The sequence below is a fragment of the Sinocyclocheilus grahami genome, unplaced genomic scaffold (genome assembly GCF_001515645.1).
Source record: "Sinocyclocheilus grahami isolate Dianchi unplaced genomic scaffold, SAMN03320097.WGS_v1.1 scaffold13.1, whole genome shotgun sequence".
Lineage (NCBI taxonomy): Eukaryota > Metazoa > Chordata > Actinopteri > Cypriniformes > Cyprinidae > Sinocyclocheilus > Sinocyclocheilus grahami.
The window spans coordinates 728101-753550 of record NW_015505192.1 but is presented as its reverse complement, the minus strand read 5'-3'; the positions used below and the strand labels follow the sequence as shown (position 1 = coordinate 753550).

The window sequence follows — 25450 nt, the reverse complement described above, 5'->3', positions numbered from 1 at the left end:
CTTCACGCTGTGGATCGCCGGATCGGCTTTCACCGTGGACGAAGCGGAGTCCAGCCCGGGGTCGTCACATGTGGTTGCTGCAAGCCCGCCGGACACTCCTTTGTCGAATCCGCCGGCCGCGCCATTCTCAAGCCCGCCCGCCTCTGCTCACTCAAGCCGGCCTCCGCATATTCCTCTCCGGCCTCCGTTCACTCAAGGCCGCGGTGTGTGACGCTTTTTTTTTGTGAAAGCGAAACTACTTTGTTTGGTCTTCCAAAAGAGGACATGACTAGAAATCAGTGGTTAAGTTGTATTTACAACACTGTTCCAGAACACTTCAACCCAAATATTCAGATGTGTCCAACGCATTTTATGGAGGACTGTTTCCTGATCCTGGGAGAGTAGACTACAATGCCGGCTGTTCTGACTCATAGACTGTAAGTATGTTTTTTATATTTAAAGAATTTGCCACTGATGATTCAAACGCAAGATTTTTGGGCAGTGTAGAGTAGCACTTGTTGTTTGTAATTTCTCCGATCACAAATGCAGACATGGTTTAATGTTACACTCCGGCCAGACAGGGTATCACAGTATGGTAAGGGGTGTAACATTTCCGTCACACGCTTGAGGTATTCGGCCAATCACAACGCACTGGATAGCTGGCCAATCAGAGCACACCTCGCTTTTCAGACCGATGAGCTTTGTAAAAATCGACGTGTTTCAGAAAGGCATAGAGAAGAAACAATAATGTACAGTATGTACATTAAAATAATGTGTTTTTTTTACTTTAAACCGCATAAACATTTCATTACACCAAATACACAAAATAATGTTCTTTTTAGTAACATCATATGACCCCTTTAATAACATTCAAAGCCTTCACCTTCACACGACTTTAAATTGCAGCACACAAACTCTCAGTAAGTGATATATATATATCTAATAAGATCAAATAGAGATTTTGTTAACACTTCATCATAATTTTAATGAAATTAACAAAGCCAAAAATTATGATACTTAAAAAAATCATTAAATAAAAAGCATTCAAATAATGATTAATGTCATGAACATTCAAATTTCGAAATTGACGTTAAGAATTATATATTTTTTAACTAAACTTTATTATACAGTTTTTTTATATGCATCCTTAGACTTAGATTTACTAGTACATTTACATAATTATTTTGTATATTTATAAATTTTAAGTTGAAAATTGACAAACGTTATAATACTTAGATCATTAGTTAAAATGATTCAAATAATTATGAATATCATGAACTTTTTAATATGACTTCATATATATATATATATATATATATATATATATATATATATATATATATATATATATATATTCTCATTTCAATAAACTATTGATCACATTTTTATACAACTAGATTACATTTTTAAATTAAAGTTATTATAAAGCATGTGAGTGCTATATTTATATTTCTTTTTAAATTCGCTTATATTTTTATATTTGCTTAGTTTTTCAATGCCTGCTGGACAAGTATAAGCATACTGAACTGACGTTTTAACATTACAGTACATACATTAACTTTGACTGTGCCCCTAAGAGTTCAACTGAGATTACAAATGCTTCTAAACAAAAATGTTACCATAGAGTCCAGCTAAATTTTTATGGTTTCTTACCTTCTTAGCTGCATTGATGCACTGCATGTACTCTTTGGCCAGGTCTGAGCACTGAAGCGTCTGCTCACGGTTCTCTCTATAGCAGTTCAGGATCTGAGCTTGCAGGTTCCAACACACCGGCTCCACGTTACATTGCCTGAAAAAGGTCAGCGGTCAGTGAGAGGGAGGTCATGAGTTCATAAGTGTTTTTATCTAACTGCAGAGGGTTGTTGCTGCACACATCCTGGCAGGATCGTACATGTAGTGACAGTAAATATTTTATATGAAGCACAACCAAAAGACAGACTCAGCTGTAAAATACAGTTGCATGACTCACTCATTTCCTTTCCTTCCTCCTTCCTCCTTCTCTCTCGCTCTCCCCCCCCCCTCCCTCAATTCCGCTCCTGTGGATGGTTTAGTAGAATGAATGAATGCGGGGAGACAGGTTAAACTGAATTACCGGCAGAGTGAATGTTCATTAATAACACCAGTGTCAAGAGTGGCAGTGACTAGAACAACTATGATAAATAACCCAGCGAGCAGGAAGGAGGTGGAGGGGGTGAACAGACCCATTAAACTCCTTGGTACATCTGTACAGTAGATCCTGAAGGCAAAAAAGAGCCGCAAATAACCTGTCATTCATCCTCACTTCAGACAAACACCTTCTCTCAAACTAATAATGCGGCCATTGTTGAAATGACTGTTTAAATGACAGTTATTGACTCAGATAATGTAATCTGTGCAAGAAATTTGTACTAAAAGACAAAAATTAGTGTTTATAAAGCAATCTACCCAATCATGCTAATCATCTTCAATGTCAGCTCGATTTTTTTTACACAAGTATGGATTTGGATAATGTATGTCTCACTCAAAATGTATTTTAAACTACTAAAATAAAACAGCGACAACAAAAGGTTTAATAAAGAGATTTATCCATCTAGCTAATCAATCTGGTTGTCAAGTTAACAAAAGATCGACTAGCTAGTTCTCACATCAAACTAATAATGCACAACCAAACAGCTATTGTAGAATTAATTATTACAATTACTGAATCAGATAATGTATGTGGTGAAATAAAATAAAATAAAAATGTGTAAAAAAAATAAATAAATAAAATAAAAATGTGTAAAAAAAATAATAATAAATAATAATAATAAATAAAAATAATAATTTCTTAAAAAAGTAAAAATGTTACATTTATATAGTCAAACTAACAGCTAACTAACCAAATTTGCAACAGCTCTAATTACGTCACAACAAATTAATGGCATGCAATCAGTTGTTTTTTTCTTTACTAAAAAAAAACAAAGTCTAAAGCAATAAAATGAAAGCAAAATGGCAAAAAAGGCTTTCATTTTATTATTTACTATTTATTATAATTACCCAATCAAGCTACTCACACAAAAGGTCAGATAGCTCTAATAATGTATGGGGTATTCAATGCAAAACATAATCTAAAGCAATACCATTCAATTTAAACTTAAAAAGAGTGAGCTAAAATGTATTGACTATTGATTGACTGATAAAATGGATAATGTTTGTGGAAAAGTACTGTATCTTTTTTTAAAACCAACAAAACAGGGCTTAATAGTGTAATTTATCCAATCAAGCTAATTACTTTGGCCGTCAAGCTGACGAAAGCTTGTTAGGTGTCATGTCGAATATCACTGAACTGATTAAGCAAAGTGAATCCATGCATCCACCTCCAGCTTCGCCACATCTGCGGCTTTCAGACGATCGACTGACATCCAGCTTAATTGAAAGGCGATTTAAAGGCGATTTAAAGGCTCAATCCGGCTTAGGTTTCACTTGCAAGTTCAATTAAATCATCAATGATTGGCATCATTCTGACACAGGGTAGAGATACGTCAATCCGTTGATCCCTTTTCAAGCTGGGTTGTACATCTTATCATCATTCGGGGAAGCCAGACGTGGCCGAAAAGAGAAGGGCGAAGGAAAAAAACTTCCATCAATAGCACATCTGCACATGTTAGAGGGCCGCCACGTATCAGATCCCATATTTTTTATCAGTCGCCGAAACCGTTTTTTGTTTTAATTACCCTGCGAAAGGAAGAACGACTACTGTAGTCACATTCTTTGCGCCGACAGATAAGAAACTCTCCTTTAATTTAAAATAAACTGCCTTCATCAGGAACGGCAAAGGCTTCTGATAGAGCAGACGGTTTATTAAAGCAGTCTGAAGCAGAAAATTGGCTTGCTCAAACCCGGGCTGAACTGAATTGAACCAAATTGAAGGTGAAGTCTTTAATAAAAATATTAGCTGAGCTGCTTACGAACTGCTCTGCTTTGAAGAGCACAAGCCGTGCCTGTTTAAGGGATGCTCATTTCCTCATTTCACATCTGTAAATAAATAACACAGCGCTTAAAGATTAAATGTTAATTACCAGAATTTCGTCTATTATTTGTAATCTCCTTAACGGAGCAGAGTGCTACAAAACAAAGCGCGACTTCAGAAACCTTTACGAGGCAGAAACGCACAAAGCACAATTCAAAAATATGGAAATGAAATGCAAAGAAAAAGCAACTACAAAAGATTAAATTAGCTTAAAACACATTCTGTGTGTAGGAGCATGTGCTCGTAAACTTGAAGAGACAAGCTCATTATTCTGAAGCTAAGGAGCCGCGCTAGCTGAAAATTGGTAGATACCAAAGACCGCGCAGAGGTTTAGCTTCCGCTCGCTCATTAATTATTTCCAATCAGCTCTTGTTGATAAGAGAAAACAAGACTTTGGAATTACCGCACTACAGAAATCTCTGCAAACCGCGACTCCAACTTGGATTACCGTCTGAATGCTTGAGAAAGCGAGATAAACAAATAATAGCTAGATGAGAACACAAAACACAAAATCAAACTTGATATAACACATAGGTCACAAGGCTTTATCAGCTCAGAGTTCAGCTCGACTTAACTAGATTAGAGCGCCGGTGCCTTGACCTCGCTTGAGCTCAGCTGGCAGATGAGAACCTTGTCTTATCTCGTCGACTCTCCTTCCAGGGGCTCGCTCGCACTCTGACAGCTTTTCAATTGACTGAGCCTCCTTGACCATATCCCTCCACCCTCCTGTCCAATCTCACCTGTAGGGGCCGGCGGTTTTTCGCAGCGATGGGCCCCACTTAAACTTGACAGGGCGAGAGGAGGATGGGAGGAAGAAAGAGATAAAAAGAGAGCGAGAGAGAAAAGAGAAGAGAGGCACTCAGAGGGATCTGACAAAGCTGATAATTACTCCCGTAGTCCACGTATGCTAGACCGGCGGGCCACAGTTCTGCACCTCTCTCTGGGGTAACGGCCTCTGAAGTGCTGAGGTGTCACTTCTCTTGCCTCTAGTCAATCAGCGCATGGAGCTCAACAGTCACGCGTGCTTCCGTAACCTTCGGCCGGCCGCGTGGAGACAGGTGGAGAGAGGAGATGTTACTCTGGTTTGATAAGGTGAGGGGTTTGTCGGGTGCAGTAATGGTCTGACTTATCCTCAAGGCAGGAGGTCACAAAGCAATGGTGCAGAACTCTCTTAAACATCACACATTCGCAGTCTAATCCAACTTTTGGAACAACTGGAATTCTCCACTTATGCTCGTGTGTGTGTGTGTGCTTGAAGGACTGTCAAACGATGGCCAGTGTTTATTTGAATTCATTGCAGGACATGCAAATCAAGTAAGCTTTCTAATTACATTTATCAATATTTAGTAATAAAAGCTTCAAAAGGATGATTTTACAGATGTAAAGTAATTAATTTATAATAATTTAAAAAAATTATGATAATATAAACTATCTGTTTTTGATGCATAATATCAATAAAGAGTAAAAAGTAAAAAGTATTAAGAATGGCAATGTTAATATTGTTGACTCTAATATAATATTATTTTATAATATGTGACCCTGGACCACAAAACCAGTCTTAAGTCGCTGGGGTATATTTGTAGCAATAGCCAAAAAAACATTGTATGGGTCAAAATTATAGACTTTTCTTTTATGCCAAAAATCATTAGGATATTAAGTAAAGATCATGTTCCATTAAGATATTTTGTAAATTTCCTACCGTAAATATTTAAAATAAAAAATTATAAAAAATTAAGTTTAGTAATATGCATTGCTAAGAACTTCAGTTGGACAACTTTAAAGGTGATTTTCTCAGTATTTAGATTTTTTTGCACCCTCAGATTCCAGATTTTCAAATAGTTGTATCTCAGCCAAATATTGTCATATCCTAACCATACATCAATGGAAAGCTTATTTATTCAGCTTTCAGATGATGTAGAAATCCCAATTTCGACAAATTGACCCTTATGACTGGTCTTGTGGTCCAGGGTCACAAAGATGCATGGCTAGAAACAAGTGAAAAATAAGGAAAAAGTAAATAAATAAAAAATTACCACAAATAATAATAAAAAAGGTTTTTACATTTTTAAAAAGATTTTTTAAGTTTATGTTGGTATCTTAATATTAATGTTAATACAAGTCTTACAAAATTACTGGGTTAAATTGACAGCCACCTTATATCATGGTGGTTTAATTTATACTTATTTAAATTGTGGAAAAACGTAGTAACGTTTTTTTTTTTTACAGCAATGAATTACTATCAGCACTGAGAATAATGGGAACTAAAAACAAGTCTACAGTAAAACGACTGTATGGCAATAAGAATTTTAATACATGGTCACAAAGCAGCAATTTTCTCTATGTACATTCTTTCACAAGTGTTCTTTCCTGGGATGGAACATTTCAGTTAAAGCCCAGATCTTACTAGGCCACATCACCCCCAATTACAGAAGAAAATCTCTTGAAGCAAAGCAACTGCAAAAAGTACATAATTTACCCATGATGACAATGACTCATCATGGTCAGATAAAGTTTTTCATTCATCTGAATACACGAAGCAAGGAGAGCATGGTGAGAAGAGAATGCCACAAGATAATTATCATCAAAATTCAAACCAGAAACCTCTGGCATGTGTGAAAAAAATATTTCTTGTGTGAAAAAAAAACTGCTGGTTTTTACTTTTATTTGGGTTGCACAAGACTTATGAACATACTGTACTGTGTAAAAGCAAGACTCATGACCCACAGTCTAGTCGTCCCACCATTCCACCAACCCTTCCAGCCAACAGCTCCTCTAATGAGGGCCTTTCCTCCGAGAGACTGCAAACAACATCCATCGCAAAAGAAAAAAAAATAAACAACAACAAATGCCTGACTAAGGCTATATAATTGGCTGCCATATAGCAGGAAAGTTTACTGGGAAGGGAGACAACCATGATGCTGGCCAGAAGCATTTCTTATTGTTCTTTTCCTTCGCTTCATTCTCTTAAAGAGATAGTTCACCCAAAAATATAAACTGTCACTATTTACTCACCCTCATGTTGTTACAAAACTGTATGTTATTTTTTCTGTGGAACACAAAATTAAACTGAGAAGTTCAAGGACAGCTCTTTAGGTTATCTATTTTAAAATAGATTTAAATCAAAGTCACTGCATGATTAGCTGTTACATTTCTATGAGCCACATGCAGCAGAAGCATTCCTGAATGTTTAGTGAGTGATCAGCAACAATACTTAGGCTGTGTTAAATTATGCTCAGTTAAACTTAGAGGGCCCAAAGTGTGCCAAGAAAAAAATCCCCCATACCATTAAACCACCAGCAGCAACCTGAACCATTGATACAAGGTAGGATCCATGCATTCATGTTTACGCCAAATGTGGTCTTCTGTAGCCCATCTACTTCAAGGTTTGACGTGTTGGTTATCCACTGATGCTCTTCTGCATAACTCCGTTGTAACAAGCTACTGTTGCCTTTCTATCAGCTCGAACCAGTCGGGCCATTCTTCTCTGAGCTTTCTGTCATCAAGAAGACATTTTCGCCCACTGAACTGCCACTCACTAGATATTTTCCTTTTTCTGACGATTCTCTGAGAACCCTAAAGGTGGTTGTGCGTTAAAATCCCAGTAGATCAGCAGTATCTGAAATTGTTAGACCATCCTGTCTGGATGGTCTAACATCATGGCTCGTTCACTCAAATTAACTTTTTTCACCATCCTGATGCTCAGTTTGAACTTTAGCAGATTGTCTTGACCATGTCTACATGCATTGAGTTTAGGTGCTGCTATGTGATTGGCTGATTAGATATTTTCATCAAAACAGGTGTACCTAATAAAGTGGCCGGTGAGTGAGTGTGTGTGTGTGTAATATATCTATATGGGTCTGAATACTTTCCGTACCCACTGTATATATATTAGGGATGCATAATATTGGATTTTGCCGATATCCGATATGCCGATATTTTTCAACTTATTTTGGCTGATACAGATATATTTCCTTTTGTTTGGAAACAACACCAAGTCTCTCCTGTGCAGAAATTATAAGCAAATTATTTTTCATTTTGGTTAGTTTTTAACAAAAAATTATTTGTTAGAATTAAATAAACAATAATGAAGATTTTTTTGACAGTACATTGAAGCTTTGAAAATAACTATAAATAAACTATATATATCAATCGCTGCATTTTTCCCCCCCCAGAAAGATGAAGTTAACCCTAACATTTTAGTTTAAGATTTAACATTTGTAGATGGTCTAAAGCAAAAGAGTTGTAAAAATTCTGAAAATCTTTTAGAGCTTATGATTTGTTTAAAATAATAAAACAAATTACACAGTAATGAATAAATCAGTATATATAAAATTATTTAATTTACAAGTATCATGTTTGTACATTTTTTTTATGTACGCTATAGCTTACAGCTAAAACTCCTTACAGAACGGGCGTTAGGACCTGGGGGAGGCTGCCGCTACTGCCACTGCACGTGCTATTACTGTTTACTCTATCACACACCGAACGCGTCATTCTGTACGTGCATTCTCAGATTAAATGCAGCGATCCAAAAAAGTGAATCTAATCATCATTCAGACAAAACTTTGCTTCAAAGAATGAGCCACACTGCTGACGTGACCTAATCACTAGCACACACCCTGAGCACATGTGAGTTAACGTATTCCTCTTATCGGCAAGACATATCGGCATAATTTTTCATATCGGGCCGATGCCGATATTTACATTTAAAGCCATTATCGGCCGATTCCGATATCAGTCCGATAATATCGTGCATCCCTAATATATATATATATATATAGATATATATATATAGCTACAGATGTAGATATAGATACACACACACACACACACACACACATACATACATATGGTAACACTTTAGTTTAGGGACCAGTTCTCACTACTAATTAGTTAACATGCATATTACTAGCTATATAGCTACAGATGTAGATATAGATACACACACACACACACACACACACACACACATACATACATATGGTAACACTTTAGTTTAGGGACCAGTTCTCACTACTAATTAGTTAACATGCATATTACTAGCATATTGGCTGTTTATTAGTACTTATAAAGCACATATTCTACATGCCCATATTCTACATTTAATATAATATAAAAATGTTCTCTTGATTTAGGTGTTTAATTTTACCCGGCCATTTCTTTGTGGGATACATTCGCATAGAATAGCCAACAACAGCATTAGCAAACATCTTGTAGTGCACCCAATTCACCTCTCCTCATCTGCACTGCCTAGTCTATATTCCTGACTGACAGGTCCAGCTGAGTTCCTTAATAGCCCTGTAGGTTCGGTAGTTCGTCTTGGCTTGATCGCAGTTCCTCAGCAGGCGTTTTCAATTTGAATTATCAGATCCAGCGCACTCCTCGTTTGGGAATGGGGCAGGATGGCCGCAAAGCCATGGCTGTTTCACAGCTCCGAGTGTTGGAGAGGCGAACAACAGAAAGATCCTGAACCGCCCGAGGCTCGTGAAGCGGGTGGGGATTAAACAGCGGCCTTGTCATGCAGGAGTCGGGGGTCTGAAGGCTGCAATACCCTCAGGGATTAAAACCAGGATTAAAACATCAGCTCCACGCAGGTAGAAAAGCAAAAATGCTTGCTAAAGCTCCCCGAAATATTACTGCCAACAAGTGGATTGAGTGAACAGAACTGTACATAAGATCTAGGAAAGAAGGGATTAGCAATTTCTAATCTTTAAAATTTTAACTCAACCGGAAAGCAAAATGTATCCAATGTTTCTTTTTTTAAACTCTTTTTGTGTACAATTGATCAGTGCATGATATTTCAACTGATTGATTAATTGATTATAATTTAGCGCCGTGCCAGCTATCACAGCTATATTCATGGCGAGAATCAAGTGAAAAATAGAAAAAGTAATAAGCAATAAATAAAGCAATAAGTAATACGTAATAAATTAACTAGATAAAACAAAAAAGTAAAAAAAAAAAAACTTTTTTCAAAATGGACCAAACATTTTCCACTAACCACAGGATTGATTTGATTTGGAAATTTAAAAAAAAAAATTGGACTTTGGAATCAAAAAAATCTGCAACAACTTTCCCATTGGACTTCAAGTCTCGTTAAGTGTCAACCTTTCAATCCCAGCCATCTGGCTCTATTCTGTAATGAAAGCCCCCCCCCCCCATCCCATTACAAAAGTAAAAAGGGCTATGAACACCATTTCACGTCGATTTTAAAGAGTCTGCTTTCAGTCTGCTTTCTGCTTTGAGCTCGGCTGTTGTACACTAGCGTACACTAGCAACAAAGACACAAAAACTGAAGTCGTCATGTACAGATGTTCTTCTGTGCTCTGATTGGCAGATGAGACGTCCCCGGGGGAAGCTCATTACCCAGGTGCAAACATCATTTGTATAACCTCAAAGCACTCGCCTCTTTGCCACCATTGCATCTACGACTGGCACTCACAGACAGCTGGTACAAAACCTGTGAGACTCAAGAGGTACAGAAGAGAAAACAAACTAACACAAACACTTACACAGGTAAATTACACACACTCGATCTGACGATCTGAGCTCGATGCTCACACACTCACACACTGGGACGGCCTTGTGAGATTATAGTTTCAAATCCCTCTTTAAATCTAGAACAACGCATGCTGGGTGAGAATTAGTCACAAGCCATCTGCAGGTTTAACGATCAAAAGTGTTATTTTTGAATTGTCAAACAGAAAAGTATTTTTAAGTGCTGTCTGGTGAATTCAGGATTGTAATGTTTTGAATGATTGCCCTTCTTTCTAAACAATTAGCTAGCGCACAGGCCAGAGTGCTTTGTTCTGTGGGGGGTTTGGATGAACAGCCAGACTTAACAGAAGGGTTCCAAAAGAAAAATGGCTTTCAAAAATATCAATAGAGCAAATTATTTTTATGTACAAGCCATTCAAAATAGACTAACCACTCACTCTGGAGTTGATCAAAAATAGTATATATATATGAAGAGTTAATTTGCAAAAACCGATAACTCACCGTTTTTAAAAACGCGAAAACTTTTTTTTTATTGCACATTCCAAGTAATATCAAACTGCAGTTGGGTTGTTTTGATTAAGTAATAATAACTTAAACAAATACAGGTAATTTACTAAATTAAAGCTCATTGAAAGCTTTACATATTAAAAGTTTGTTCTATAGCAAAAGCAGATAACTCCAACAGTCGTTTTTTGGCAAAAGCAGATAACTCCACATCTCATGTTTTAGAGTTAAAAAAACACTTGTTTAATCTTTGTAATCTCCTCAGATGACAATGTAGATGCCTGACAAACATTGTTGTTGTTGCGATCACAAACTGTATGGATGTGATTACACGCAATACACAGAGCTTTTCCCTCACCATTGTAACGCACTGCTTTTGCAAGTTTCCGTGAAACGTTTCATCTTTTATTTTCCTTTTTCGCCCTGAAGAAGATATCACAGGTTCTTCAAGTTCGACGGAATTATCCATCCTCAATCACTTTTAGTCAGCTTTGACGAAACTCCTCTCAGCTAGCATGTCTTTTCAAAGTGAAAGTAGCCTTGTCACCTGACCTGAATACAGCGCGCTGATTCGCTAAAATGGACTTATCAGCTTCTGTTCAAAAACAACAATAAGGGCGCTTGTCGGCTTCTGCAGTAAAACGTGAACTCGCGATGCCTTGAAAGTAAATAAACCGGCTTTTTTGACAAAACGTGTTTAGGTTTCAGATCGCGCTATATGTGGAGAATAATGCATGGAAATCAGCTCTTTTTTTTTTAAAGTGGCGTTTATCGGTTTTTGCAAATTAACTCTTCATATATATATATATATATATATATGTGTGTGTGTGTGTGTGTGTGTGTGTGTGTGTGTATTCTCTAAAGTCATCCACCAATCAAACACTACTGTTATCATGGAAACATTGCTGGATTCTAGTTAAATCTGCTGGCTAACCCTTCACCAGCTAACCATCTTTTTTACTAAATGTGCTCTCTAGAAAATGACAAAACTATTAAAGACTATTAAAAGACAATAACAGGGATGTACAGAAATTTCAGATATAAAAACATTTCAGCCAAAATTCTTGGCAGAAAATTTGAACATGTAAATGTATTGCAAAGTTTCAATAAACGAGCTGGACGTATGACAGAGTATTTCTGTGCCAAATACACTCCTTCAGGTTCGTACAAGTTTCGGAAAGTTTTTTTTTTTTTTGACATCATAAAGGGCAGCATTCCTTGTATAGGCACTGTGTGTGTTACGTCTACTTTAAGTCCAATATTTTATGTTTTTTGGAGCATGGATGTTATGGTAGTAAAACCACCTGAAAAAAGAAAAATATTATTAATAATATTTATAATTTAAAACATATACGATAGATTGTGCACTATGTTTAAAGTTTGGGGTCAGTTTTTTTTTATGTTCTTGAAAGATGTCTCTTACGCTCATCAAGGCTGCATTTATTTGATCAACAATATTGTAAAATATTTTCTATTTTAATATATTTTATTATGCAATTTATTCCAGTGATGCAAAGCTGAATTTTCAGCATTACTCCAGTCTTCAGTGTCACATGATCCTTCAGAAATTAGGGCTGCTCCGATCAGGATTTTTGAGGCTGATCACCGATCACAGAAAACAGTATCTGCCGATACCGATCACCGATAACGATCTTTTTAAAGCCTTCTTTTTATAATTTATAACTATTTATAGTGATACTCCAATCAGGATTTTTAGACATTTTTGAACATGGGGGGGAATTCCCCTCTTAGGAGACTCTTGTCAGAGGGGAAGCAGCACGGACTGTGCTTTCACACAGGAGTCTGCTACTGATCCGTGGCTGTTTACCACAAACACAACATTTATCCATTAGTTTGATTTCAAATCCAAACAGAATTTTTTGCAGAATTGCACAAATTTTTTTACACAGTACAGTAATAAAATCTTTCACAGACATGTTTAAACAATAAATATAAGCAACACATTATTCAATGCTTTTTACTTTTACATTTACTTCTAGATTTATATATTAAGTTGCTCAAGCAAGTGGCAAAACAATTAAACTACTTTTCTTACGTTATCACAAACCATTGACACAAATAGTCAGCTCTACTGCCTTTCCTTTTGCATTGAAATCTTTATTACAAGCAATCCTGCGGTTTAAAAATAACTTTGTTTTACTAACTTCACGAGTGCCATCTATCATTGCCTTCTTTATCTAAAAGTGCTCTTTCCCTTTAAACCTAGCCAAAAAGCCATATGTATTGACTGTGAAACACAGTAGACTTTAATAATATGCATTTATGATGTAATTACTAAATTTTCGTGTCAATCCATGTTCATATTTACTGCAAACAATGCGCTGTTACTTTAATTCTTTGCTTGCAGCGCAGCAGTAGACTCGGTGTGGAAACGATCTCTGCACTGCTGCAGACGCACCGCTACTGGACGCACTGCCGGACCGCAGCTGTGTGCAGTGAACGCTTTAATCAGTTAACATGAACGCGGAAAAAATACGCACCACGTACGCACTGCAAACGGAGTAATGTGAACCTGGCATTATGTGTGTGTGCTGCGAGTGTGCATGAGCGCAGTCTCCAGGACAGCGTGCGAGCGCTGAATGGTTAAACACTGGCAAGAATTAAAAAGTAATGCAATTTATAAACTTTAGTGACTATGTGACACTGCCTCGATTGTGCAAGTGACAATTCCTGTGTAAACTGTGCAGCGTGCAGCTCACTTATAGACAGACGCAATGTGGTGATTTGAAGCCATTTGCGCATTTTGAGAGAGAAAGAGACAGCGCGCGCGGTGATTCACTCAGGATGTTTGTGAAATTACGTCTCACACAAGGTTTTCAAATTACTTTATAAGTTATTTAATGAAGAAATATGAAGGTGAGTACCTCACCTTCAGCATTATAATTATTTCACCCGTGTCGGACAAAGACGGTGCCGCTGCATGTCGTGCCAAACCTCTCACGGCAGGCGCGTCATCAGCTAAAGATCTTTTTTCTTTTTAGGGACCGCCGATCAATTATCCCAAAGCGATTATGGGCCGATAGTGATCGGTAGCCGATCAATCGGAGCACCCCTATCAGAAATAATTCTAATATGCTAATTTTCTGCTAAAGAAACATATCTTATTATTATCAATACTGAAAACAGTTGTGCTGCTCAATATTTTTAAGGAAAATGTAATGTTTTTTTCTCATGATTCTTTGATGAATAGAAAGTTCAAAAGAACATTACTTATTTGAAATCAAATAAAATTGGACACAAAAATGTGTTAACATTGTAGAACGCTTCACTGTTGTTAATGGTCAATTTAATGCATCCTTGCTAAATAATAGTATTAATTTCCTTTTTTAAAAATCTTACCAACTCCACAAGTTATTTAAAATGTGTATAAATATTGGAAACAAATCTGTTTAAAATGTTCAGTTTTCAAACCAGTGCATTCAATATTTGCATTTTGGTGCATCACTACGTGATATTGAATAATTCAATGAATGTACTAAAATGCCTAAGGAGAAAAGTATTGAGAAAAATACATCCGGAAACCAGACAGCTGAAATGTGAACAGGCACTTTTGAGCTACAGATAGAAAGAGTGGCCAGAAAGAGGTAGAGACAGAGGACTGTGGTGGAGACGGAAAGAAAGGGGGAAGGAGAGAGAAGCGATTTAAAAAATTGTGAAAGATCCTCAGCCTCAGTGAATGGCGAGCAGCTCTGGGCGGTGGTGGGGTTGTGGCGAGCTACAAACAATCTGCATTAATTACAGCAGCTGGAGATTCATTCGAACCCCGAGAGAACAAAATGCCTGTGTCTCCAGCATAGGAGTAAAGAAACTGGCTTTAATGAATCTCAAATACAATTTAACCTCACCAGTTCCACGCCCAGCTTCAGAGAAGGAATAGAAATGACCTATCTCCATAGAAACCAGGCCATCTTCATTTGAAAGCAACAGAGCAAGGCTAAGACGGTACCATGCTTTTGACCCTATCATCAATTATAGACTATTTCATGGAGTAAACTATAAGACCGCAGAAAGGCTTACCTTGCTGCCAACATCATCATTCATTTAATGAAACCTCTTCAAGGCACTAAAAAAAATCTCATCTCTATTCAAGAAAGTCGAGGTTATTATGAGGCTGGAACAAAATAACCACTTTTATTTTCTGCCGTGTTTGTTTAGTAACTGTTTGCATCAACTTTTTGGAACTTGGAACCTGAAACTCAGTTCACTTTTTACTAAAGAAGTCTCTTTCAGGTCTTCAAATTCGGGTGACCAATTTTTCTAGCTAATCATTTAAAAAAATAAATAAAAACACTTGCAAGAAACTTTTGCTTGTACTTCTTCAATGCTAAATCCTGCCTGAACACAAGTAGATGTTGCTAACACTCATTTTAATCTTAAAAATGTTTGTATTATAATTACGTCACAATTTTTTAATCTCTTACTTTATATTGGCTTCGCTCCTGGTTGCAGCGGTGTGGAACTGTTCAGCAGACGTCTTGAATCGTTCCTCATTCTGAAACACAAACAATAAAAATACTGATTATGAAATGAACTTTCACCTGAATATCTCAATAAACAGACTGCTAGAATGCAAGTAGAGGATTATACAATGACCATAGAGATGATAGGATAGAATAGAATAGAATAGAATAGAATATAGACTTTTTTTTACAATTATTGTCAATCTTATTTTGTAATCTTTGATGTATAAAAGTATCAATTTCTTTCAAAAATATAAAGATTTCACAGTGATTCCAAACTTTTGTAGTGTAAATTTTTTTTAAAATGCCATAGAGAGGGAAAATGCATCATGAGAAGACAATTAAGGCACTTTTGAAAAGTTGCATCGATTTATCCTATCTTTTCATGTTTGATAATTGCACTTACCAAGATCTCAGTGCTCTATAACCATTAAAAAAAATAATTCAAGTGTATACGTTTCTGATTTCCCCTCTCCTAGATAAAAATGAAACAGAAAAAAGCCAAATAATGAATGATAAATAGGGCTGGGTATCAAATATTTCGATATGATACCGATTCCTGAACGATACTTTTTCCGATACCAATTTAATTAAATCTGTTTTAACAAGATTACAGTACCTCAAATAGAGATATTATGAATTTCTATTAATTTTCCACTGATTTACTGATGAAAATTAGCTGGGGTTTATTTATTTTTTTTGCAGTTTCAGTTAATCGATCGTGAAGACAACTACTATTAAAAAGTTAAAGGTTTTAATGAGGCGTTAAGCTCCAGTATATTATAGAGAAAATGTGGGGGCCAGTTGTCTCAGATTGTGATGCAATGGACATACAACACCATTTACAATACCTGCAAGAAGCTAAACATGTTTTAAAGAAGTCATCTTTTTTTGTTTTTTGTGTTGGCTTATGTTAATTCATTTTTTGTATCAAAAGTCATTATTTAGTTATTTATTTATCATTCTCTCTCTGATTTGTTGTCTTGAAGGAACAGCAGCACAGCAGCAAAAAGAACCATTCAACTCTACATAAACAGCATTTTCACATATGAGGCTTACAAAAATAAATTTTACATGACTCTTCCTGCACATTAGAAACTTTTGTCCAAATCAAATGCTTTCTAGAATGAGAAAGCCACTCACCTGCAACTAACTAGCAAGTAGCTTGATTTGGCTTCATGTTACTTAAATGATTTTAGCAAATGGCTGCAATATAACAAAGAGTGAAAAATTTAAGGGGGTCTGAATACTTTCCGTACCCACTGTAACTTACAGGCAATAATGTTGTAAATAATGTTCAGTTTCAGAACGATTGTTTTGCTTCATAAGACCTCAATACATCATCAGGAGCAACAGGTATTAACTTTGTGTTCCTTGAAATGCTTTTTTAATTCTCAAAAGCATGCAGCTGCTGACTTGCATCATATGAATCATGAAGGACCGCGGTTTCAGCTAAAAATCATGAAAAAAAGTCACCTACATCTTGGATGGCCTGAGGGTGAGTAAATTAACAGCAAATTTAAATTTTTGGGTGAACTATCCCTTTAATCCTATAGGTTATTTTTAAGAATAAAAACTGTCCCACCCAGACTTCCAGTTTCAACAGGAAATATAATAACACCAGAAAGAAAACGTTGTTCGTCAAGCCACCACCTCAATATGGGCAGGCCAACTTTTTTGGACATTGAATAGGCACTGCTGACATGTGAATGTGGGCGGTTATGCGGTAATGTATTCATAAAATTTCTCTATCACCAGCATCATCAAAGGACTGAACCTCATTCTACGTGCATCTTGAAGCTATAGAAAATTTTAAATAGCATGTGGGCGGACCCATTATCATACACAAAATAAAGAGGGAAAACTGTTAGTAGTATGACACAGTCTAGCAGGATTACGACACACTGACCCAAATACATTTCCTGAATCCCTTTATCCTTTCATGGAGCAATCCCTGACAGATCTTCAATTCAGGGTCATTTTCATGCCAGCGGAAAACACTTGATGCTGTAAAACAAAACTAATCCTCAATAACAAGCGCTCTCCTGCCGGGGCCAGTGAGCTTAGGACCCTAATTCTGTAAATGAAAAACACTTGCATACAGATCTGAAGCAACTGTTGAGATTTACATGGGGCCTTTGAATACGGTGTGTGAGTGCTGAGTGGAGGGTAGTGGCGATGGCGTCATCGGTTGAGCGTTTGGACCGATATGCAAACTGGAAGGGGTCCAAGGAGGGGGGGAGGGCAGACTTGATGTGGTGCATGACTAGCCGTTCAAAGCACTTCATGAGCCTTTATGACATTTTTCAAGTCTTCATAGCAAGATAATGATATCTGACCATCATCACAGCTGCTATTCAGCAGTTGACACCAGATGGATTTATGCTAGAAATGAACAAGTGACTCTAAATGAGAGCACGGAGAGGAAAGATAAGGGTTACTGAAATGAAAAACCTCTTGCATCCTCGCATACATTAGCGCCGTGCGGCCCTTCCTGTAGCATCGCAGCAAGAAGGGATTTGCTCGTTATAATCACACACCTGCTTTGTCATTCTCCACTTTGCCTGGCACTGTCCATCAGTGACACCCTCGCCTTTCTGTCACAGCCGCTGCATTTCTATTCCAATCAGCATTTTAATCTGTATCAGGCAGCTATGCTTCACTGCAGGGTGCATTTGCTGCAAGACTTTCTCCCAAGGACGAGCACTTCCTGTGACAGACAGGGATCAGCACTGGGGAATCAATGGACCCAAAGCATTAACCATCCATTATGTTAAGACTGTAACCCGTGTTAGCGTACTATCAAAAAACCTTCAATTTTAGACCCCTGGCATATGTGGTTAGTGCACATGTCCCAGACACTCAGTTATGGCATTCAAAGTTCAATACAAAGGGAACTATTTTCTTTTACAGAATTCGCTTTTTAAGGCCTACAACACACTGCTGGTAGGGACTACAACGAGCTTCTTCCTGGGTTTGTGACATCACTAACCCTGAAATGTACATAAACCCTGCCCCTGGGAACATGCAACAAAGGGTGAGGCTATGTCGGGCTGCTTTAGAGAAGAGGAAGAGTTGTTGTAGTAGAGTGTTGTTGCCATGCCGTCGAATCGCTGTTATGTAACAAAGCTTTAATAAGGATAAAACCATATATCAAAAGCTAACAAAACAACAATGGCATTTACAAATAACAGTGTATCTAAAAAGTATGAGACAACTACCAACAAAAAACACATACCATTCTGAAACGTCCTGTAAGAGCAGTGCTTGCATAGGTTCTGCTCGATCCTGATCTAATATGCTCTGGGTCTGATTCAGGCTCAAATTGATAAAGCAATATTGACGCCATTGTTAACCATACACTATACACTATAAACCATACACCGTGCACTAGGCGACATGCAATGTGCACTAGGCGGTTAGCGAATCTCAACACACTGGGCCAGCTAACCAATCTGAGCCGATTGCGTATTTCTGAGGGAGGAGCTTCATAGATCCAGGAAGTCAACAGACCGTTTTTAGTAGAATGGAAACAGCGGTGTAGAATGAGGGTAAAATGTGAGATAAATAATGCTTTTTTTTTTTTTAAACGAAGCCTGAGCACAGTGTTACAGTGCACCCCATAAACACAATCAAGCCTTCGAAAATAGCTGATTTACCACCCCTTTAACTTACAGACTTCAATCCTTTACACATATGAGAATTTTGTACACAACCAACTACGAAAAACATGTTTTTATTTATATTTTAAAACAACGTAACTATTTTTGGTCACTAAGAATTTTCATAAATTAATCATTTTATTCAGCAAGGATGCACTAAGAATTTGATCAAACAAGAGTCAGAGTTTGATCAACAGTGACAAAAGTTACAAAAGATTTCAGTTTCAAATAAACGCTGCTCTTTTAAACTTTCTATTCATCAAAGAATCTAGAATTTATCATAGTTTACTTTATAATATTAAGCAGCACATCTGTTTTCAACATTGACCATACAGAAATCTTGCTTGAGCACCAAATGAGCACATTAGGATTATTTCTGAAGGATCACGTGGCACTGAAGGAAAAAAACAACAACATGCTTACATTTAAATTTTACACTTTAGAATATATTAAAATAGAAAAGTTGTTAAATTGTAATACTTTTCTAAAAATTACTGTTTTACTGCATTTTTGATCAAATAAATGCAGCCTTGGTGAGCATAAGAGCCTTCTACTAAAAACATTGAAAAATCTTACAAATCCCAAACTTTGAATGGTATAACTACAGAAATTAGGAACTAACTAAGAGTTACTAAGCGCCTTGTATAAACTTTATCTCCTAATTTAAGTAAGGTCTTAATGAACAGCTAATGCAACCCTACCCTGCTTTTAAGAGTATGTGCAACTGATTGCAAAAGATTGGGGGTAACAAACAATTTAATACTTATAAAATTTAAAATATATATAAATATAAAATTTAAATAAAAACAATCAACAATGCCAGAATCTGTTTGACTTTAGCCAAACTGCAAATATGTAGGAGATAGTCTTCTCTTAGAACAGCAAAATACTGTTTTATTATGTCAGAAAGGCATTTTTTACAACTTAAAAGCCATGTCCAGACTTCCTGTGGGCAATTAAAGAACCGAATCAAGCAAGAAACATAAATATGAAAATTTGATAAGGCTGAATAAGCAGACGCAACATAATCAGATGTGTCTTGTCAGCGCTTACTTTGTGCATTAACATACAGAGATGCAACACAGCAAAAACAAACGCAAAAAAGCCCTCGTCTTGATTGTAATGCTGCTCCACCTCCCTGCTTCTCACCATTACAGAGTCAACGAGCTATTACACCCCTGCTGCCCCTGACATCAACGTACACCCAACACAGCATGGTAAATCGAAAAGAAAGAAAAAAAAGTATAATTGTGCTTTAGAGAAAAAAAGAAAACAACTGAAATTTTAAATACTTTGAAGTAAATTAATTTCAGATTTGCCAGTGCTGGTGCCCCAGGCCAGAGAGGGCTAGAGATCTGCTGTTCTCCTCGCTGTCCAGGTGAAGCCTGTCATAGCCGGTTAGGGAATTTCTAGAACAAGGGCTCCCGTTGACAGCACGTCAGCCCGGCTGCCAGGTTTTCAGGAGGATTAATATCTCGTACCCACGCTCAAGTGCTTCAAAGTGCTTTGCAACTAGTGACAAGGGAGAAAGAGCGAAGCGGGGGGGGGGAAATAAAACGGCAGGGCAATAAAAAAAAATCTTGTCTAGAGAGTGCGAAGCAGCTAAGAGCGGGACACAGACATGAGTGGAGAAGCTTTAGCAGGATTAGGGAGCGCCAGCGCTAATTCAAAATGGTAGCGGAATGCTGCTGTTTACAGCTTTCGCTTTCAGTGGTGCTAACTCACCATTTTTGGCAGAATTTATGGATGCTAGGCGATTATGTGAGCCACCTTCAAAAAGAAGGGGAGAAAAAAACGCACCGTTTGCCGTGATAAAAGGCGTTCGCCACTTGTGGCCTGGAGAACGTTCCTGCAGTGGCTCGTCTGCACTGCAGAGATAGACTTCTTCAGCTGCACCTGCCATCGACGGGAAACGGGAGAAGCGGGATGGATATGCCACACCTCTCAGGGGTCTGTCATGAAGATACCCCCCTTCCGAACCCATCCCAACTCCCCTGCTGGGTTAACAGCAGTGTGAGCAGACATGCCAACTGCCTGCATTATCCCACTCCCGTGGTCTGACTGTGTCACACGGCAAGTAAAGCCTGACTGCAAACACTCTGTGTGCCTTTTATTGCCAGCTTCTGATCCCTTTGGCAAACGGCGCTTCCTTGTAATGAGGTAAATATAAATACTGGGGCATCTGACACACTGGGTTGATCCTATTGCTATTAGACAGAAGATATCTCGTCTGTAGCCTCAATGCTTGTGAGATAGCAAGTGTGTGTATGTGTGTGTATAGGTGGGAGGGGGGGGGGGGGCTCCCAATGTAGAATGTTTATTTATGATGATCGCACAGTAATTAGCACTGGGTCGCCTCCTGTGTCTGCCCTGAGCCAGCCACGGAGATTGACACAATGCGGACCACCCCCTCGTGCCCTGATGGAATACTTGTGGCATAAATTTAGTTAACCGCTTCCATACCGCCCGTCTGAGAATTAATGTTAGACTGTAAATCAAGTCTGTGCACCATTCATCTTGAATTTGAATTGACTTTGAATTGAGGTAGCAAACAAGCAGCAGGCATCTGTAATTCGAATTTGAATGATAGGAAGTAGAATTAAAATGAATTAAAATGCAAAAAAACTCAAAAGTACTTTTTTCAATGAGAAAAACATCTTAAGTCAATATAGGCAGACAGAACGATAGGTAGAGAGGTAAACAGAACAGCAGACAGACATCCAGCCAGCCAGACAGAATGACTGACAGAGTGAGAAATGACAAACAGACAGAATGACAGACAGGCAGTGAGAATGAAAGACAGACAGTCCAACCGATAGATTGAAAGAATGAATGAAAGATACACAGACAGACAGATATAAGGATGGATAGTTAGAACCACGAACAGACAGAACGATAGACAGAACCGCAGACCATCTGAGCGCGGGCCACAAAGAAATAATGTGCCGCACACAGGACAGATGGGGAAAGCCATTTGATTGAATTCTTGTAAATGCGAAATAATTGCAATGCTTGGGAAAACCGCTATAGCGTTTGTGTCACTATAGAGTTAGAACAGGTGAATGCAGTTTACAGGTTTCATAGAAAGAGAATGATGTGCGCCAAATGAGTCACTGTAGAAATCGAATACTTTAATGGTTGCGGACAAAATAGCTCAACACGAGAGCCAAAGCAAACGTAATGACATGTGAAAAAAAACTTCATGTTTTAAAGAAGAGTGGCTTGATTAAGTGGTGGAAGTACCGGATGATGAGCACAGAACTAGAACTACATGATAATACTTTCTTGTTTGCCGTCAGCATTCAGCAAATACGCATTTATATCATTTCAACTTTGAATGACTAATCATATCATTTCCAAGATATCGGCATCGGCAGTCAAAAAAAAACAATATCGGTCGACCACTACACAGAACGGTAACAAAACTGAGACATTTACAGTTACACACAGGTGTAGTAGTGTGCAAACTCTACTACATAAAAAAATTCACATGCTCACATTTTTTTGAAAATATTTACTGAAAATAGCAATAACTGCTTCATTTTTTCATATTAGCTATATTATATTATATTATTATAAAGAATTGAACTGTTCTGTGTGAGATTTGTTTTAACAATTTTTTTATAGAATTTCTTGATCAAATATAAATAGCACATTAAAGTTAAAAGTTACACACTTTTTTTATGTGTTAACTGTACAGGTCTGGTATAAAGAATGTTTTTGCTCAGGTGGCTGAAATGTCCACCCAATAGAGAAAAGTTTTGCTCAGCAAGAAAAAAAAATTAGAGGGAACATTGAAAGCAGACAAAACAATAGACAGAATGATAGACAGACAAAACCACAGACAGAGAGAACAATATACAGACAGACAAAACGATAGATAAAACGATAGACAGACAAAACCATAGACAGAGAAAACAAAAGACAGACAGAATGATAAATAGAGTAATAGAAAGAACGATAGATACATCGATAGACAGAACAGACAGACAGGCAATGATAGAATGATAGTCAGAACAACAGAAAGACAAAACAATAGATAGGACGATAGACAAGCAGAAGAAAACTATTTTCTGTGAAATTGCAAGACTTCCAAATGATTAGCCACCTATCTATCTATTGTCTACCATTCTGTCTATTGTAAACAGTAAAACTATCTGTGTTACAAACCAGTCTGTTCATATTTTCATCAATACATTAAAATAATATGATAAGAATCACCAGCTTGCAATATCAAGCAGCATAACAATCAGTTTTGTGCAGCTAAAAAGGAATGGAAGTGGAATAGACTGGAAGTCTTAACACAATTCAGTTACGATGGCCGTGCACACTCACATGGGAAAAATAAGGTGGATCGAGAGAACTATCTATCGTAAAATGACAGAACAAAAGACAGCATGATAGATAGATGGACAGAATGACAGAATGATAGATAACGGACAGAATGACAGATGGATAGAACGAGACTTCCCTTCACTTCCAAGAATGCATCAGCTGAGCATGTGCTCTAACTGCTAGGCCACAGCTCCATATTCATTCAAAATGAACAGTATTCACTTCATACCTTCCCATACAAGGACTCAGTTAACGTCTGGTGAAATATTAGTAACATAGATTTAATATAAACGGACAAATGGAAAACGGAGCTTGGAATTGTAATATAAATCAGTCTTCAGCTCAAAATAAAATGTGAATAAGTCTGAAAGACAGTAGGGTGTAAATCTGCTGCATGCGAACAATGCCAACTGTACACCGTGGAACAAATCCCCTCTTTTGAGAGACACAAGCGTTAAATTATCAGCCCGGCAAAGCCACCATGGATGCTGTCCCAGTGTTAATATTTCCCTTTGCAATCCTTTGTTTTCGCATCATAATGAAGCATGTACCAAAAACATTCATCTCCATCTCCTTCCCCCGAATCACTGGGCCCAAAGTGAATAAACAAAAAGGCAATTCTTCAAGCCAGTGAGTGAGCAACCCTCTTAGTACAGCTTATATGAACAAAGCAAGAGGAGCTGAGCAAAGTGAGGGAGTCAAGTCAAATAGAGAGGAATTTTCTCTCTAAAGCTGTCAAGGTGGCTGGGTTATTCTCTTGTTCTGAATACAGCGTTTGATAGAGAGAATACAAACATTGCATCTAATGTGACTTTCTTTAGTCACAGAATATAAAAATGACACCTCACATTAATATTAATGGAGGAACAGCCTTGCAATACGTTTTGTTCCAAACACTGTATTCAACCAAATTTGTCTGACGTTACAATGTACCTAGATTTTTCTGAGACTGAGGTTCTTTAAATATTGCTGTGCATTCTGGGAAATAAGGTGACTCAACCTCAGTAGTCAACCAAATTAATTTGGTGTTACTACGCAACTAGGATGAAATGTTTCCTTGAGAGTCATTCTTTAAATATTGCAATGCATTCTGGGAAATACAGTGACTCAACACAATATGGTTATGTTACAATGTTTCTTCATCAGAGATTCATCCCAGGATGCACAGCAGTATTTAAAGTATCTCCTAAAAAAAAAAAAAAGAACACTGTGACCTATTTATTTAGTAGCGTCAAACAAATTTAGTTGACTTTCCTAAAATACACAGCAAATTTCAAATTTGAGGTTACTCGACCACTGTAGTCAATCAAATTTGCTTAAAGGGATAGTTCACCCAAAAAATTAAAATTAGCCATTAGCCAATAAATCAAGGTGTATATGACTTTCTTCTTTTAGACAAATACAATCGAGTTATAATAAAAAAAGTCCTGGCTCTTCCAAGCTTTATAATTGCAGTGAATGGTGGTTGAGATTTTGAACGCCACTCTCTCGTAATGCGTGTACGACAGTTAGAGGAAGCTAGAGATTACGGTTTATAAAGTTTTAAATATGGATATTTTTCTTACACAAATGCATTGATTCGCTTCAGAAGCATTTATTAACCCCCTGGTGCCGTGTGGAGCACTTTTTATGATGGATAGTTGCACTTTATTGGGCTTCAAAATCTCAACCACCATTCACTGCCATTATAAAGCTTGGAAGAGCCAGGAGTCAGGACAGTTTTTAATATAACTCTGATTGTATTTGTCTGAAAGATGAAAATCATACACACCTAGAATGGCTTGAGGGTGAGTGGGTGAACTATCCCTTTAATGTTATTATACAACTACGCCACTATTGTTTCTTCATCAGAGATTTTTCAAAAATTGCTTTGCATTCTGGAAAATAATATGGCTTAACCATCATTGACAACTAAATTAATTTAACATTACTACGCTAACCTAGTTGCTTAGTAATGTTAAATTGTTAAATTAAGGTTTCTTTGGAAGTAGTTCTCAAAGTAT

General features: G+C 37.3%; 1 protein-coding gene across 2 annotated transcripts in view; it reads right to left on the bottom strand.

The window, feature by feature from the left end:
- Window positions 1-25450, bottom strand: part of LOC107598676 (MICOS complex subunit mic25a-like) — a 75401-nt gene that overhangs the window by 18232 nt on the left and 31719 nt on the right. For both annotated transcript variants that reach the window (XM_016290076.1, XM_016290071.1), the window contains exons 7-8: window positions 15412-15482; window positions 1633-1768 (exon numbers count right to left, since the gene is read on the bottom strand). In XM_016290076.1, the coding sequence (XP_016145562.1) occupies window positions 1633-1768; window positions 15412-15482 (207 nt within the window). The remainder of the gene's footprint in view (window positions 1-1632; window positions 1769-15411; window positions 15483-25450) is intronic.